The following is a 19241-nucleotide window of genomic DNA, read 5'->3' as shown; positions in this document are numbered from 1 at the left end:
TCTCTATTGCTCCTTTCCTTTCCAGCACTCTCATGTTGCTACTGCTAATAGCTGAACTCAACCCTCCCCACACCCGCACCCTGAGTAGAAGCTCAGGAATATACACACATACAAATTCTCATTTCTTTAAACTAAAATAGGGTTATATTATACAAATTACCATGTAACTTGCTCTTTTCTCATTTAACAATATATCATGGACATTCTCTTCCAGGTCAAGAAATTCTTTCTTGTTGTATAATATCCTAATTTAACTGCATACCCTAATGTAGTTGCAAAACCCATAATTTGGCCAATTACTCCCCTATTTTTGGTCATTCAAGTTGTTTTCTGTTTTGTTAAACATCCTTATCCATATAAATGAAAAGCACTATAGAGTGGTATCTGTAAGAGAGTTTGCCAAAAAAGGAACTGCTGGGTCAAAGGGATTGAATATTTTCAACATATATTAACAGATCACTTTCATATATGATTCTAGAAACTCATACTCTCACAATAAATGTGCTTGTGTATGAATATGATCTATTTCTAGACTTATTTATTCTTTTTTAAAAAAATATTATTTATTTCAGAGGAAGGGAGAGGGAGAGAGAGAAAGAAACATCAACGACAAGAGAGAACCACTGATTGGCTGCCTTCTGCACACCTCTACTGCGGATTGAGCCCACAAAGCCAGGCATGTGCCCTTGACCAGAATCGAACCCGATACCCTTCAGTCCACAGGCCAACACTCTATCCACTGAGCAAAACCAGCCAGGGAGTAGCCTTATTTGTTCTATTTCTAATTTCTAATCCTGTGTCAAAACCTTATTGTTTTATTAAAGAAGGATTATAACAGTCATTATCTGGGAAAGCAAGTATCATCTGACACTTTTCAAAAATGTTCTTAGCTACATTATTTATCCCTCTATATGAACTAGAATCGTCTTGTCTAATTCTTCAACCTCTAGAAAAATCTATTAGAATTCTATTAGCTATGTGTGTGTGCGTGTGTATGTACATGTAGATGTCATTTCCCAACTATATACAAATTTGAGAGAAATACATAAATTTGAGAGAAATTACATTTTTAACATGCGAAGTCTCATCAAAGAATATAACATTTGTCTCCATTTATGCAAGTCTTATTCCATGTCCATCAAAAAGATTTTAAGTTTATCTTCTCTCAATATTTACTGTCTACGTATAAATAACCATGTTGGCACTAAAAGGATTCCCATAAAATGTATATTTTTTAAAAGCAATAAGTTGAGCCTTGGCCAGCATGCTCAGTGGTTAGAGCATCGGCCCACAGCACCGAAGTTTTGAGGGTTTGATTCCTGGTCAAGGGCACGTACCTGCGCTGTGGGTTTAATCCACATGGTTGGGACACAATGGAAAACATATCCTCAGCTGAGGATTAACAAAATATAAAAATAAATAAATAAATAAAAGCAATGCATAACAGTTCAGAATGCTAACAAATAAATGGTAAAAATTTAAAAATAAAAACACTAACTGCTATTTTAATGTAGAGGTGAGAAAACTCACTTTGGTCTGTGTAGTGAAGGATGCAGGACTTGAAGAGAACATTAGTAGGCAAAAGAAAGGAAGTAATTCTGGGTAGAAGACCACAATGGCAAAAGTTGTGCAAACAGAAGGGATCTTAGTGTAGTTCTCCACTTTAACCAAGGCCCTGGAACAGTGCCTGGGTACATAATAAGCATTCAACATACATTTGCTGAATAAGAATGGAAAGCACAGGCATATTTATAAAGTAAACTGGCATGAAGCCAAGGACCATTCAGAGATAAGGCCCGAAAGGTAAATGAAAGCCAGACTGGCAAACGTATCAAATGCCAACCTAGGAACTAGTAAAAACCACCAACTACAGAATAAAGGAACTGATGACCAGCTCTTAGGCTAACAGTTAACCACTCTTGGATCCACTTTCCTTATTCAGAACATGAGACAATTTCTAAAGTCTCTAGTTTTTACATTCTGTGATCTTGTCTTTTAAACAATAGAAAATGTACAAAAGTTCCTGATAAGTGAGCTCATAAAAACATTATAGCACTTATAAAGATTCTCTAATATTGATATGAGGATAGCCTAGATTATGTTAGGAGAGATCTGGGGGGTGGAGACTGGGAGAAGGATGGAAAAGGCTGTGTGCATCCTAGCTGTTTTTGCTCAGTAGTTATAGCGCCAGCCTGAGGACTGAAGGGTCACAGGTTTGATTCCGGTCAAGGACACATATCTTGGTTGCAGGCTGGATCCCTGGCCCTGGTCAGGGCATGTGTGGGAGGCAACCAATCAATGTGTCTCTCTCACATCAATGTTTCCCTCTCTCTTTCTTTCCCCCTCCCTTCCATTCGCTCTAAAAATCCATGGGAAAAAATATCCTCTGGGTAAGGATTAACAAAACAAAAACAAAAAGGAAAGAAAAGACTGTGTAGGAGGAGAGGAACTAATCTAGTCTGTAAAATCATTTGCATATCTATACTAATAAAAAGGTAATATGCTAATTAGACCGGGAGACCTTCCATGGTGGTGGGGCCGAGACAGAGGCAGGTTAGGGGCAATCAGGCCAGCGGGAAGAGGGGTGGCAGTTGGGGCAAGCAGGCTGGCGGTGGGGGGGGAGGGGCAGTTGGGGGCGAGCAGGCTGGCAGAGGGGACAGTTGGAGGCGAGCAGGCCGGCAGGGGGGCGGGCAGTTGGGGGCGAGCAGGCCGGCAGGGGGGGGCAGTTGGGGGCGAGCAGGCTGGCCAGGGGGGCAGTTGGGGCTATCAGGACGGCGTGAGGGGAGGCAGTGGAGGGCGATAAGGCCGGCAGGGGGGGCAGTTGGGGGCAAGCAGGCCGGCAGGGGGGGCAGTTGGGGCAATCAGGACGGCGGGAGGGGAGGCAGTGGAGGATCAGGCCAGCAGGGGGGGCAGTTGGGTGCGAGCAGGCCAGCAGGGGGTGCAGTTGGGGGCGAGCAGGCCGGCGGGCAGGGGGCAGTTTGGGGCAATCAGGCAAGCGGGGGGGGGGCGGTGGCAGTTGGGGGCAATCAGGCCGGGGGGGGTGGCAGTTGGGGGCCAATCAGGCCGGCAGTGGGGTGCAGTTGGGGGCGAGCAGGCTGGTAGGGGGGGGGGCAGTTGGGGGCAAGTAGGCCGGCAGGGGGAGCAGGTGGGGGCAATCAGGCTTACAGAGGTGGGGGGGAAGTTTAGGGTGAGCAGGCCAGCAGGGGGGGGCAGTTGGGGGCAATCAGGCTGGCAGGGGTGGGGCAGTTAGGGGTGATCAGGCCGGCAGGTAGAGTGGTTAAGGGCGATCAGGCAGGCAGGCAGGTGAGCGGTTAGGAGCCAGTGGTCCCGGATTTTGAGAGGGATGTCCGACTGTCCTGAGGGGTCCCAGATTGGAGAGGGTGCAGGCCAGGCTGAGGGACACCCCCACCACATCCATGAATTTCGTGCACCGGGCCACTAGTGAAATGATAAAGGTCAGAACTGGGATAAGGATACTAGTAATGCCAGAAAGAGAATAAATATCAGAGATTAAACACAATAGAATAGCTAATAAAATATAGGCAACTATGGAAATGAATCCAAGAATTCTAACCTATCTACCAGACAGCATGGTACTATCCTTAACACAAATAAAGCAAATTGAGAAGTATGTAAGTTTTGAGGTGGTCCAACATGGACCTGCCAAGTTATCCTAGTGGAAAATGTTCAGAGGAGTAGCTAAAGGACTGAGAAGAAGTCAAGGTTATTATTGAGAGAGATAAACATGTCACTTACAAAGAATGACATTAAAGTCATGTGAAGTGAGAAAAGAATACTACTATGAGCTATTCAGCCTGACTCCATGCTCCTAGAATTGCTTCCAGCTATTTCTTCTGGGTCATGGAGCTTAAAATGGACTGAGGATTATAGAATGAATCAACAGGATTCTGTTCCTTGATTATTGGAGAAGCAAGACTATCTCCCTCAGGCAGCATAGACATTTTAAAGTTCATACAAAGAATAAATGATGCAGAAGACTAAACAAGAACATTTTGAAAAAGCATGTTTGGGTGCTGGGGATTGTCAGAGGATACTTGCTTTTCTAAATATTAACTTTGTGACAGGATTGGTCTCTAGACCATGCTAGATACTAGAGAACAGAAGTCTACCCAGCTTCTATGAATAAACTGATCAAGCATGTCCAGCCTCACAGCATAAAGAAATACCCAATACTAAATCAGGAAATATCCACACTCTCTTTAGTAAATTTTTTTCAAGCAATTGTTTGAATGAAAATATATTTAAGATTTTTTTTTACGCTTGATGGGAAAAAACAAGGGTGAAACTCTGAAGAATATGTACAAAGTCCAAGGAATGCCAGTACTGAAGAACCAGTTAGTATGTAGCTGAAAATTCTGACTCTGATTTGTGGCCTCAAGGAGCCATTACTAACAAAAACATTTGGGTTCTGTGTCAGGACCATTCTACGTTGGTCTTCAGTGGTGTAAGTCAGAGCTTAACAGCGGCAGTGGTGTGGGCTGACGCGGACCCCCCCAGTTCACAGGACAGCCAGAGTTACCTCTACCGGAGCTGGCTCTTCCATTTACCTGCATGTGCCAACCAATTATTTCCTATATGGTGTATACTAAGTGGGAGCACTTACGGGAATCCAAAGGGATAAAAATCCAACAGTACAGATTAATATTTTAAAAAACCTGACAAACGCATCTACTGAATTATACATGCAAGATCTATTGAATTATACATGCAAGATACTTTCAAGATGAAAACAACCTGCTTTTAAAAGTATGTCATAGGGTAAATTGAAGTATTATTTAAAATGCTTACCGGCTTCTTTGACAATGAAATACTATAAGGTGAGGAACCAAGAACAGTCTCAAAGAGCTTGTCTGAGTAAGGTATGGTTTTCTCTACACTTTCTCGGAAATGAGAATCCAATTTGGCATACAGGATAGTGCCACCAATACCTCCGCCAACAAACAAAAGACCAGCCCCAGCAATTTTGGCAGGAGACAACCTAAGTGAAAGAAATAGGAACACATTTATGTTTCTTGGCTCTCCTAACTCTATGCCAGTGGTCGGCAAACTCATTAGTCAACAGAGCCAAATATGAACAGTACAACGATTGAAATTTCTTTTGAGAGCCAAATTTGTAAACTTAAACTTCTTCTAACGCCACTTCAAAACAGATTCGCCCAGGCCATGGTATTTTGTGGAAGAGCCACACTCAAGGGGCCAAAGAGCCTCATGTGGCTCGCAAGCCGCGGTTTGCCGACCACTGCTCTATGCAAAGACCTTGAACCGCTACTTCTTTACCACTGCTTCAGATCACAGCAAGTTTATTAGTGCAGCTGCACATCACCTTTCCCTGATTTATTTTAAACATGTCCACAATAGAAAACCACATTTATTTATGAGTAACTAAAAAAAATTAAAATACAGTAATAGCTAGGATAGGTAGCTATGAAGCAATCTACCCTTTAACACTTAACATTCAAGATGTTCACAATCATGAAATTTCTTTTGAACCCAAAAAAGAACTATCACTAACTTTCAAATTTCCTCTTCCCTTAATCAAACATTTCTGTAAATATAATAAACCATTTATAAAAGTAAGATAATACAAACAAACAAACACAACTAACAAACACTTTTTAAATTACAATGTGCTGAGTTCTGGATATAAATCTATTTGCCATAGAGTGGAAGACAGCACAGGAGGGGGGAGCTTCTACCTTGAATGCCACCCAATTACCAAAGAACCAAAAAGAGAATTGCAACAAACTTGTACCTACAAATACCAATGACCCAAAGATATTACAGTAAAGCTTCAGTGTTCGTACCCCTTAACAAAAAGGTTCAAGCAGCTATTCCCATAGTCAAGGAAAACACACACACACACACCCCTCTCTTAGCATACAGTTAAAAGTCTGTTTACAGTGAGACATACTACATACCCAGAACTGCCTGCAGTAGAGTATCTACGGCATGGTCGTAAGGGACGGAGGATAAACTTCCCACAGAGACAACTCTAGAGAGGAAGAAGAAAACATCAGAACCAATGCAGTTAAAGGAATGTGGAAAGCTTTTAGAGTTGGTAACTTAAGAACTAATACTTTTATTGCAAATGTCTTCATTAAACAAAAATTTACTTTCAAAAATTAATTTACCATGAAGCACAGTTATAGACCCTTAAAAACAATGATGTTTCTTGCACCCCAACGTTCATATAAAATAAATTTTAAGATTTTTTTAAAGGGATTATCAGACTCTGATCAATTAGCACTTTTAAGTGTTATATATGTTAATTATTTCTTGGATATAAGTGGGATTTGCCATATGTTTGTTGTTGTTTTTTTTTTTAATTTCAGAGAGGAAGGGAGAGGGAGAAAAAGAAACATCAACAATGAGAGAGAATCACTGATCGGCTGCCTCCTGGCCGCTCTCTACCAGGGATGGAGCCTGCAACCCCCGCATGAACCCTGACTGGGAATTGAACTAGTGACTTCCTGGTTCATAGGTTGAAACTCAACCACTGAGCCACAACAGCTGGGTTCTCTCTCTCTCTTAATTAAAAAGAAAAAAGTGTGTCCTCAGATGAGGATTTCAAAAAAATACATTTAAAATGAAAACTCAAAGTTTAGTTGTGTATAGAGTGAACCACAGACTTCTGACCCCCAGCTAACTCGGAGCCCCTTTCCACAAGCAGCCAATGCTATCCAGATACATTCTGTGCCAGAGAATTCCTGACACACAACCTTTACACAAATGATACCATGTTAAACACCCAGTTCTGTACAAAAGTTCTTTCAACAATACATATTTGAAATCATCCTATCTATCAATATATGACAATCTTTGGATTTTACATATTCAGTATTCCACTGTATAGATTCTACTTAATGTATTTAACCAGCCCTCTTTGGATTGACATTGGGTTTTTGTCTTTATTTTTGTTATAATAATTCTGCCTGAGAATCATGATGTCATTTTGGGTCAATTCTTAAAGTAAAATTTCCAATATTGATAAGTATTGCCAAATTAGTCAAACTGCTAATAATAATATGAGAATGTTTCCACAGCCTTCCAACACATTTTCAATGCAGTTTTAATCACAATTTCCTTTACTATGACTTTCTATCTTTTCTTATATTTATGATTCCTTTTTATTTCCTCTTATGTGAAGTATCAGAGCATTCCTTTTACCACTTTTAAGACTAATCTTTTTCATACTCTTTTAAATGTTCTTTATGTATGAAGAGAAACTAGCCATGTATCTGCTAAGTGCAATGTTTTTATCCAGTCTGTGATCTGTTTCCTTATCTTTGCCTATGGTAGCTTACGCCATGCAAAAATATTACTTTTATGTAGTCAAAACTGTCAATATTTCCTTGTATGCCTTCTGGGTTTTCTCATATTCTTAAAAAGCCACCCTCAGATTATACAATAATTCTTCCATGATCTCTTCTACTCAGATGGTTTCACTTTTTTATATTTAAATCTTTGAATTTTATCTAAAATATAAGGTATAGATTCAATTTTATTTTTTTCCAGATGTCTATTCAGTTTTCCCTAAATCATAGAAATAATCCACTTTTTCTAATGATTTGAAATGCCACCTTTAAAATATACTAAATTTCTAGATGCATTTAGAGTACCTAATTTATTCACTTATCTGTTATCTATTTATAATATCACAATGTATTAACTACTGCATATTAGAATTAGCTTTCAATCTGGTAGGGCTAGTCCTCTCTTTTAGTACTATTCTTTTTCAGAATTTTTCTGGATTAAAAGAATTTTTATTGAATTTATTAGGGTGACATTGGTTAATAAATCTATATAGGTTTTAGGTGTACAATTCTATAATACATCATCTGTATATTGTAGTGTGTTTACCACCCCAAGTCAAGTCTCCTGTCGCCATTTATCCTCCTTTTACCTCCCCCCATATCCCTGTCCCTCTGGTAATCACCATACATACCGTTGTGTCTGAGTTGTTTTTTTCTTTGCTAAATTCCTTCACCTTTTTCACCCAGTCCTCCAAACCCCCTTCCCTATGACAGCTGTCAGTCTGTTCTCTGTATCTATGAGTGTTTCCATTTTGTTTGTTAGCTTATTTTATTCATTAGATTCCACATATAAGTGGAATCTGCATTGAAAATGTGTTGAAAGGCTGTGGAAAACATTCTCATATTATTACTAGAGGGCAGTTTGATTAATTTGGCAGTATTTAGCAATACTGCAAATTTTACTTTAAGAATTGAACCAAAATGACATTATGTTTCCCAGGCAGAATTACTTATTATTATAACAAAAATAAAGACAAAAACCCAATGTCCATCCAAATCATATGATATTTGTCTTTCTCTGACTGGCTTATGTCACTTAGCATAATACTCTCCAGGTCCTTCTATGCTGTTCCACCAAAAAGTAAGATTTCCTTTTTTATAGCTGAGTAGTATTCCACTGTGTAACTATACCACAGCTTTTTTATCCACTCATCTACAGATGGGCAGTTGGGCTGCTTCCAAACCTTGGCTACTATAAATAATGCTATAGTGAACAGAGGGGTGCATTTCTGGACTTTTAAAAGCTTGGCTATTAAAATGCTTTCAATGAAATAACACACCTTCAAGTATAAAATGCACCCTGATTTAAAAGGGGTAAAATGTGAACAAATTTATCTTTTATGACCAAAAATGATAGCAATAAAAAGTTTCATACTTTGGTATGAGAAAAAAGCAGAAATGATTATATCATGACTCAAATTAATAGGAGTTTTATCTGAAACTGTGGCTCTTGATTTTTAAAAAAAGTATCATATTCATTAGCCTACCTTCATATAGCACTTAATATCCTGAATAGAACATTAAAAGTTAGAAAATTTAAGGCTTTTATGGTTTTATTACACAAGTAAAAGTCCATAGACACCAGTTTAGTTTTGCCTACTTTAAAAAAAGTTCATTATCTTCTAAATCTCTTTTAATCTAGAGGTCTTCCCTCCAATATTTAATTTGTTGAAGAACCTGGGTTGCTTGACCTGTAGAATTTTCCAGACTGGATTTTGTTCAAGATGCAATTTAACATGTTCCTGTCCTCTGTATTTCCTGTAAACTAGTGTTGGATCCAGACACTTGCTCAGGCTCAGGTTCACCCTCTGGCCAAGCTTTAGGTGATATTATGTTCTTTCATCAGGAGGCACATAATGTCTTGGTTGTCTCTCTTTTTGGATGTTATCAATTGTGTTACTGTACAATGTCTATATTCATTACTTTATTCAAAGTTGCAAAAAGTAGTCTCTAATTCATTGTTTTTCATTTATTTGACATTTTATTTTTTTTAGTTAATCTTCATCCAAGGATATTTTTAAAGAGATTGGAAGGAAGGAAAGGAAGGGGGAGAGAGACATCAATTGGTTGAGCTGGGGACTGGGGCCACCTGGAGCCGGGGAACTAACCTACAACCCAGGTACATGCCCTTGCCTGAGAATTGAACCCACGACCTTTTGAACACTAAGCCACACCAGCCAGGGCTATTATTTAATACTAGAGGCCCGGTGCATGAAATTCGTGCACAGGGCGGGGGTGTCCCTCAGCCCAGCCTGCACCCTCTCCAATCTGGGACCCCTCAAGGGATGTCCGACTGCCCATTTAGGCCCGATCCCACTGGGATCGGGCCTAAATGGGCAGTCGGACATCCCTCTCACAATCCAGGACTGCTAGCTCCCAACTGCTCGCCTGCTTGCCTTCCTGATTGCCCCTAACTGCTTCTGCCTGCCAGCCTGATCACCCCCTAACCACTCCCTGCCAGCCTAATTGATGCCTAACTGCTCCCCTGCCAGCCTGTTTGCCCCTAACTGCCTTCCCCTGCAGGCCTGGTCACCCCTAAATGCCCTCCCCTGCAGGCCTGGTCACCCCTAACTGCCCTCCCCTGTAGGCCTGGTACCCCCAACTGCTCTCCCCTGCAGGCCTGGGTCCCCCCCAACTGCCCTTCCCGGCAGACCCAGTCACCCCCAACTTCCCTCTTCTGCTGGCCGGGTCACCCCCAACTGCCCTCCTTTGCAGGCCTGGTTCCTCCCAACTGCCCTCCCCTGCTGGCCATCTTATGGTGGCCATCTTGTGTCCACATGGGTGCAGCTATCTTGTGTGTTGGAGTGATGGTCAGTCTGCATATTACTCTTTTATTAGATAGGATAGAGGCCTGGTGCATGGGTGGGGGCCGCCTGGTTTGCCCTGAAGGGTGTCCTGGATCAGGGTGGGGGTTCCCTTGGGGTGTGGGGCGGCCTGGACAAGGGGCTTGTGGTGGTTTGCAGGCCGGCCACACCCCCTGGGAACCCAGGAGGAGGCCCTGGTATCTGGGATTTATTTATCTTCTACAATTGAAACTTTGTAGCCTAGAGTGGAGCCAAACCTACTGTTCACTCCGTGGCAGCAGCCATTTCTGTTGGGATTTATGTATCTTCTATAATTGAAACTTTGTAGCCTTAAGCGGAGGCCAAAGCAGGCCAGGGCTGCAGAAGCTTGGCTTCCTCCATCACCGGGGGCAACCCTAGCCTCCTGCTCTTTCCAGCTCCCTGGCTGCCGCCATTTCTGCTTGGATTTATTTATCTTCTATCATTGAAACTTTGTAGCCTTGAATGGAGGCCTAGGCCGGCAAGGGCAGGTGGAAAGCTTGGCTTCCTCCATCGCCGGGGAAACCCAAGCCTCCCTCCTGCTCTCTGTGGCCGTAGCCATCTTGGTTGGGTTTATTTGCATATTCGATGACTGGCTTGTGGGCGTGGCTTGTGGGCATGGCTTGTGGGTGTAGGGGAGTGATGGTTAATTTGCATATTACTCTTTTATTAGATAGGATTATTGTATTATTTTTTTCCATAGTTACAACTGTACACCTACTTTTGCCCCATTCTGTATAATGTATGTTGGTTATATGGGCAACAGACAACTTGTCTCTTTAGTTAACAGGTCTTTAGGCTGAAAAACAAAAAATCTGCTTAAGGGAGCTATATCCTAGGAGTCACATTCACATCCAAAATGTCTTATTTGCAGAGGAATCTGATTTCGATGACAAGACCCTGATGCTGTGATGGGATCAGATTTTGAAGGGTTTTGAGGAAGGTTGTGAATGTATTTGCAAATTGTAAAGGGCAGGCAATATTATCCAAAAATGACAGCAATAATATTTCCTGTACCACATGCTCTTCCAGAATACTGCCACTCCTCCAAAGTGAGTTCTACTACCCTTCCCTTGAACAAAGCCAGGACTTGGTTATTAATTTACTAATAGAGGGCACTGAAAGTGCTGCTGTGTGACTTCGAAGACTAGAACATAAAGGGGATACAGTTTCTGCCAGCTGTCTCTCATCACATTTGCTCTTGGAACCCAGCAACCAAACTGTGAGGAAGCCCAGATACACATACTGGATGTGTAGGTGTTCCAGCCAACAGCCCCAGCTGAGGTGTCAGCTGCAGCCGTTATCAACTGCCAGACACGAGAATGAGAAGGTGTGAGATGACTCTATCCCTAGCCACTGCCTGACTACAACCTCATGAGGGCCACTGAGCCCAGCTGAGCCCAGGCAACCCCCAGAACTTAGACAATAAATAAATGTTATTTTACCCCAAGCTCGAGGTAATTTATGTAGCTATAGCTAATCAGAACACTATCTTTATGAATTCATGAATTCAAACACTTTTGGTGGACTTTAACCAATTGTAATTATTTATCCTTTTAAAAACTTAAATTGTCCCATATTTGGCCAATTAATGCCACTTCAATATATATATTACTTTTTATATTAATTATATATGTGTGTATGTGTGTGTTGTATATACTATCTAATAAAAGGGTAATATGCAAAATTAACCATCACTCTGCCACAAAAATGGTGGCGCCCATAGCCACAAGATGACGGCGCCTAGTCCTCTCAGGCCCTCCAGAGTCCCCCAATTCCAGGGGGGCGGCCACTGAGAGTGGGCAGCATGAGCAGAGAGCCTCTGGGTAGTGGGAGCGGAGCAGCCAGGCCCCACAGAGAGCTACTGGTGCACGGATTTGTGTACAGGGCTACTAGTGTGTATATATATATATATATATATATATATATATATATATATATAGAGAGAGAGAGAGAGAGAGAGAGAGAGAGAGAGAGAAAGAAAGTGTGTGTGTGTGTGTGTGTGTGTGTGGTCTCTATAACTCAAGCCATCTGCAAATACCTAGCGGCAAGTTGTTTTTTTCCCTGTGTATAGTAAAATTCACTTATAAAAGTCACCATTTTAACCTGGATGCTGTGGCTCAGTTGGTTGAGAATGGCCCCATTAACCAAGAGGTCACCAGTTGGGCCCCAGCCAATTGCTCAGTGGTGAGAGCGTTGGCCAGCAGACCAAAGGGTAGCAGGTTCGATTCCCAGTCAAGACAAGTACTCAGTTGCAGGTTCGATCCCTGGCCAGTCGGGGAGCGTGCAAGAGGCAACCAGTCTATATGTCTCTCTCTCACATCAATGTTTCTTTCTCTCTCTCCACCCCCCCAACTTCCTTCCTCCCTAAATATCAATGGAAAAAAATATCCTCAGGTAAGGATTAAAAAAACGTTTTAAAAAGAGGTCCCCCATTGGATTCCAGGTCAGGGCACATGCCAGGGTGCAGGCTCAATCCCCAGTAGGGGGTGTCAGGAGGCAGCCAACCAATTTCTACCTCTCTCCCTCTCCCATCTGCTCTCTCTTAAAAATAAACAAACACTTTTATTTCAAGTCGTGGTTTTAAAGTGTACTTTCAGTATATTTGCACTGCTGTGCAACAATCAAAACCTCTAATTCTTGCCGAAACCGGTTTGGCTCAGTGGATAGAGCGTCGGCCTGCGGACTGAAAGGTCCCGGGTTTGATTCCGGTCAAGGGCATGTACCTTGGTTGCGGGCACATCCTCAGTGGGAGGTGTGCAGGAGGCAGCTGATCGATGTTTCTCTCTCATCGATGTTTCTGGCTCTCTATCCCTCTCCCTTCCTCTCTGTGAAATATCAATAAAATATATTTTTTAAAAAAAATTAAAAAAACAAACAAAAAAAACACCTCTAATTCTAGAACATTTTCATCACTCCAAAAGGAAATTCTTGTGCCAACTACGTAGTCTCTCCATTTCCTCCTCTCTCCATCCACTGACAATCAGTAGATCTATTTTCTGGCTCTATAGATTTGACAATTTTGGATATTTTGTATAAATAAAATCATATGTAGCCTTTTGTGCATGGCTTCTTTCACTTGGCATAATGTTTTCAATGTTTATCCTGTTGTGACATGTATCCTACATATAGATGTACTTAATTTCTTTTATGGTTCAATGTAATATTTCATCATATAGATATATAACGTATTTTATTTATCCAGACATCAGTTGGACATTTGGGTTGTCTCCATCTTTTGGCTACTGTGAACAGTGCTATGAACATTCATCTCAAGTTTTTGTTTGAACACCTGTCTTCAATTCTTTTGGGTAGAAATTCAGGGTCAAGGTAATTCTATGTTTAACTGTGTACTATTTTACATTCCCCAGCAGTGTATGAGGGTTCCAATTTCTCCACATCCTCACCAACACTTGTTCATCACCTAGTGAGTGCACCTTCTGATGTGCTTGTTGACCACTTGTATGTCTCCTTTTTTTAAGAAAATATATATTTTATTGATTTTTTACAGAGAGAAAGGGAGAGTGACAGAGAGTTAGAAACATCAGCTGCCTCCTGCACACCTCCTACTGGGGATGTGCCCGCAACCAAGGTACATGCCCTTGACCGGAATCGAACCTGGGACCCTTGAGTCCGCAGGCCGACGCTGTATCCACTGAGCCAAACCAGTTAGGGCTATATGTCTTCTTTTGATAAACATCTATATACATAGTGGTAAGAGTTACAAAGTAAAACAAAAGTAGGGCAATAGGGAGAGTAGTTAGGTCTGTTTTAGATAGGGAAGATCTTTCTGAAGGAAAGTTGATATTTGAGGAAATATCTGAATGAAGGAAGTAAGCTAAGCAAAGATGTGTGGGAAGACTTCAGGGCAAAAGAGACAGCAAAAGAAAAGGCAATGAGGTATGTGCTGGATATGCCAGAAAAACAGACTGAGAGTAGAAAAATGAGATATCCAAAGAGCCAGATCATGAAGGGCCTGGTGGGTATAAAGCAGGGGTGGGCAAACTTTTTGACTCGAGGGCCACAATGGGTTCTTAAACTGGACCGGAGGGCCGGAACAAAAGCATGGATGGAGTGTTTGTGTGAACTAATATAAATTCAAAGTAAAGGAGCGGAGGGGAGAGCAAGAGAACTGGATAGAACAGCCGGATCCAGCCCGCAGGCCGTAGTTTGCCCAAGGCTGGTATAAAGAGTTTAGATTTTATTCTGAATATGATGAGATGTCATTAAAGAGCATGGAATGATCTATATGTTTAAAAGAAAAAAAAAGCCTAGCCCTGGCCAATTTGGCTCAGACTGAAGGGCCTGCAGACAAAGGGTTGCAAGTTTGATTCCTGGTCAAGGGCACATACCTCAGTTGCAAGTTCGATCCCTGGCCCCAGTCTGGGTGCATGCGAGAGGCAACCAGTCAATGTGTCTCTCTCACATTGAAGTCTGTCTGTCTGTCTCTCTCTTCCCCTCCTCCTCTCTCCCTTCCACTCTCTCTCTAAAGATCAATGGAAAAAAATGTCCTCCGGTGAGAATTAAAAAAAAAAAAAAAAGCCTTTATTAACTAGTATGTAAAGAACTGAATCTAGGGGGACAACAGTAAAAGCAGGAAGATATTTAAGATGTTTGAGCCGAAACCGGTTTCACTCAGTGGATAGAGCGTCGGCCTGCGGACTGAAGGGTCCCGGGTTCGATTCCGGTCAAGGGCATGTACCTTGGTTGCGGGCACATCCCCAGTGGGAGGTGTGCAGGAGGCAGCTGATCGATGTTTCTCTCTCATCGATGTTTCTAGCTCTCTATCCCTCTCCCTTCCTCTCTCTGTAAAATATCAATAAAATATTTTTTTTTTTAAAAAGATGTTTGATAAAGTGGAAAGAATTTTGACAAGTGGTTGTTCTCATAAAGTTGACAAATCAAATAAGATTTTTTAAATTGGGGTACAAAGATCAAAAGAGGCTACAGAGTCATCTGCTTAGGGATTAAAGTTCTGAGAATTGATGTAATCCCAAGTAATAGCATATAAAGAGATGGAATAAGATCACTACACACCTATTAGAATGACCAAAATCCTGAACACTGACACAACAAATGCTGGCAAGGAGGTGGAGCAACAAGAACTCTCTTTCACTGCTCCTGGGAATACAAAATGATATAGCCACTTTAGAAGATAGTTTGGAAGTTTCTTACAAAACTAAACATACCCTAACCACACAATCCAGCAATCACACTCCCTGGTATTTACCCAAAGGAACTGAAAACATGTCCACACAAAAACCTGCACAGGAATGTTTAGAGCAACTTTATTTATAATTGACAAAACTTGGAAGCAACCATGTCCTTCAGTAGGTGAAAGGATAAAGTGTGGTATATCCAGACAATGGAATATTGTTTAGCGCTAAAAATAAACAAGCTATCAAGCCATGGAAAAACCTTAAATCCATATTACTAAGTGAAAGAAGTCAATCTGAAAAGCCTATTCACTGTATGATTCCATCTAGACGACATTCTGGAAAAGGCAAAACTATGGAGTCAGTAAAAAGAACGGTGGTTCCCTGCCCAGCCAGCATGGCTTAGTGGTTGAGCATCTACCTATGAACCAGGAGGTCACGGTTCAATTCCTGGTTAGGGCACATGCCCGGGTTTTGGGCTCAAATCCCAGTAGAGGACATGCAGGAGATAGCCAATCAAAGATTCTTTCTCATCACTGATGTTTTTGTTTGTTTGTTTGTTTTTAAATATATTTTATTGATTTTTTTACAGAGAGGAAGGAAGAGGGATAGAGAGTTAGAAACATCGATGAGAGAGAAACATTGATCAGCTGCCTCCTACACACCCCCTACTGGGGATGTGCCCGCAACCAAGTTACGTGCCCTTGACCGGAATCGAACCTGGGACCCTTCAGTCCGCAGGCTGACGCTCTATCCACTGAGACAAACCGGTTTTGGCATCACTGATGTTTTTATCTCTCTCTCCTTCTCCCTTCCTCTCTGAAATCAATAACAATATATTTTTAAAAAATCAATGGTGCCGAAACCGGTTTGGCTCAGTGGATAGAGCGTCGGCCTGCAGACTGAAGGGTCCCGGGTTCGATTCCGGTCAAGGGCATGTACCTTGGTTGCGGGCACATCCCCAGTAGGAGGTGTGCAGGAGGCAGCTGATCGAAGTTTCTCATCGATGTTTCTAGCTCTCTATCACTCTCCCTTCCTCTCTGTAAAAAATCAATAAAATATATATATATATATATATATATAAAAAAAAAATCAATGGTTCCCAGGGCAAAGGGCTTAGGGTAGGAGAGTGATAAATAGGTAGAAGACAGGATTTTAGGAGGATGAAAATACACTCTATCATGCCACAATGATGGATAATGTCATCACATATTTGTTCAAACCCACAGAATGTACACCAAAAGTAAACCCTAATATAAACTATGGAGTTTGGGTGATTATGATATGCCAATGTAGTTTCATCAGTTGTAACAAATGTACCACTCTGGTAGAGGATGTTCATAATGGGGAGGGGGAGCAGAATGCATATGTGGAGGCATGGATGGGGTTTATGGGAAATGTCTGTACTTTCCCCTCAATTTTCCTGTGAACCTAAAACTATTCTAATAAATTAAATCTTAAGTTAAGTAAAAAGAGAGACAGAGAAAGAACGAATGAACCTTGGGAGTGTACTTAGAAGTACATGAAAGCAGCACACTCAACAAAGGAAAACAGGGATGAGAGAGGGTAAGATGTACCCGAAGTTATTACATAGAAAAGCCAAGAGTAAAGAGTTTGACAAAGCAACAGCATAAAATGCTACTGAATGATTGAGGAAATAGTAAGAGTAAACGAATGAATTTTATATAATTTATTTTTAAAAATCTTGTAAGATAGCAATTTTAGGAAGGTAAGAAATCTTGGTTGCAACCCAGAAAAGTGTTCATATTTTAGTATGAATCTTAATCTGTTTTCTTCTCATTTCCTAAATGGGAACCCAATAAGTGGGAAACATTTTGAGAAAGGCAAGGGAAAAAAACACACGTAATTTTGGACTTCAGGACAGAGGGGACAGATCAGTGACAACCATGATGTAATCTGAGCACAGAATAAGGAAAAGTGTGCCATGAAAGGAGGGCTCCAAAGACAAACTCAACAATTCTGCCCTGAGAGGTAGCTCTGCTTTCTTCATCCTCCCAGCCCCACTTGGGTACTATGTTAGGCGGGACTCAAAGGTGGCCCCCTTGATCTCCATCCCTTGCTGTTAAGCCCAAGATTAGGATTGGTTGTGTGGCAAAGGGAATTTTGCAGATGCAATTCGGGTTACTTATCAGTTGATTGGAATTAACCTAAAGGGAGGTTTTAACAGGTGAGCCTGGCCTAATAATAGAAACCCTTTAAATCGGGGTCTAGAGATCAGAAATGGAAGTTAAGAGAGACTTTTGTAGTCAACGAGAGAAGCTCCTGATAGCCTGCCAGATAGCAGACATCCATGTTATGAACTGTCTCTAAGGATCTTGCAGTAAGAAACTTCAAGCAGCCTCTAGGAAAGGCTAGGCGAGAGCTAGCAAGAAAACAGGGACTTCAGTCCTACAGTTGCAAGGGACTAAATAAATGCTGCCAACAAACTGCATGAGCTTGAAAGAGAATCCTGAACTCCAAATGAGAACCACAGAAGAGCCAACACCTTGACTGTAGCCTTGTGTGACACTGAGCAGAGAACCCCAAATCATTCATATCCCGAAACTGTAAGATAGTCAATGGGTGTGGTTTTAAGCTGCTAAATTTGTGGTATTTGTAATGTAGCAATAGAAAACTAATACACACACACAAAAAGAAAAAGAAAAAAATACAGACCATTTTCCTATGGAAGTCAACGAGAGACGCTCCTGATAGCCTGGAAGAGGCTGCTTCTCCTACCCTAACAACGAATGGGGAGATAAGCAAACTTGGGGGGATAAAGTTTGGCTTCTATGGATGTTATTCCATACTGCTTGAATCACAGTGCCTGTTTTGCAATATAACATTTTGCCAAAATATCAATATTCTGAAAATTGTGCTCAATGGTAATAGGTTTACTTTTTAATTTTAGAAAGTTACTTTGATAATTATGACGAAATAAAAGTAACTGGGTATCTAGGCTCCTTGGATGTCTGCCAAAGTAGTCCCAGCACCTGGGAGACTCAGAGCCCCAGGCTCATCTCATAAATGAGCACAAGGTCATGACTCCTGTCCTTCCTCAAGTACCAAGAGTTTGAACTCCATAAACTACAATCTTTTCTTTTTGTTTAATAATAGCTCAGAGGTGGAACAAGATATCACTCAGGGACGGAAAATAAGTCCCTCCCGAATAATCACAACCTTGACCCCGAAAACGCGGACGCTTAGAGTGCAAGCACCTCCTTATTTAAAAATGCAACAAGCCAAGGCTCTGCTCTGCATTTCCTGCTGGGAACTGTAGTTCTCCCCCTCGACCTTCAACCACTGGCTGCGCGAAACCATCACACGCACAACCGGCGACCCGGGCGCCAGGAGCCACGATTGGTCCTTGAATGGGACAGCGCAGGGCTGATTGGACGACACGTCCCGGCTGCCCTGTGCCCGCCTCCCCGCCACCTTCTCTTTTCCACACCCCATCCGGCTTCAGCAATAACTCTCAAAGCATCCCTGCCCAGCGAACTCCCGAATTAACTGCCTGACGGACCCGCCTAAGACTCCCGCGATGAGGGCGGCCTTGAGACACGCCTCAGTCCCGGGGCCGAGGCAGAGCGAAAGCCTCCCCCACTTTCCGTTGTCTGCCCTTAGTCAGCTTCATCACGCGCTTTCTCCCGCGCCCTCGCGCTCACCTGGGCGGCGGAGGTCACGCCCGATAAATGACAGATCCGCAGCATCTCGGACAGGTGGACAGCGCTGCTAGTATACGCTGGAGCTGCGGGAGCGGCGCGAGTAGAAGAGGGCCGGCGTGCGTGCGTCTGTGCGTGCGTCCGCGCCGCCTCCCTGCGCTGGCGTACCGGAGGGCACCAACGCCACTGCGCACGCGCAGCCTCCTTTTCCAGTCCCTGCCCTGGCAGCTCTAAGTGGGTGGGCCCTCCCTTGGCGGAAAGAACGAT

At 42.3% G+C, this 19241-nt stretch overlaps 1 protein-coding gene across 12 annotated transcripts in view; it reads right to left on the bottom strand.

Annotated features, from left to right (window-relative positions):
- Nucleotides 1–19162, bottom strand: part of IMMT (inner membrane mitochondrial protein) — a 50566-nt gene extending 31404 nt beyond the window's left edge. For 10 of the 12 annotated variants that reach the window (XM_080686512.1, XM_080686516.1, XM_080686521.1 and 7 more), the window contains exons 1-3: nt 18978–19160; nt 5940–6013; nt 4810–4999 (exon numbers count right to left, since the gene is read on the bottom strand). In XM_080686512.1, the coding sequence (XP_080542638.1) occupies nt 4810–4999; nt 5940–6013; nt 18978–19022 (309 nt within the window). In that variant the 5' untranslated portion in view covers nt 19023–19160. Of the gene's footprint in view, nt 1–4809; nt 5000–5939; nt 6014–18977 lie in introns of all 12 variants that reach the window. The other 2 variants (XM_080686514.1, XM_080686515.1) reach the window with 1 other exon arrangement.
- Nucleotides 19163–19241: the final 79 nt, after the last annotated feature.

The sequence above is a fragment of the Plecotus auritus genome (assembly GCF_963455305.1).
Source record: "Plecotus auritus genome assembly, chromosome: 8".
Taxonomy (NCBI): domain Eukaryota; kingdom Metazoa; phylum Chordata; class Mammalia; order Chiroptera; family Vespertilionidae; genus Plecotus; species Plecotus auritus.
This window is presented reverse-complemented; position numbering and strand designations above follow the sequence as displayed.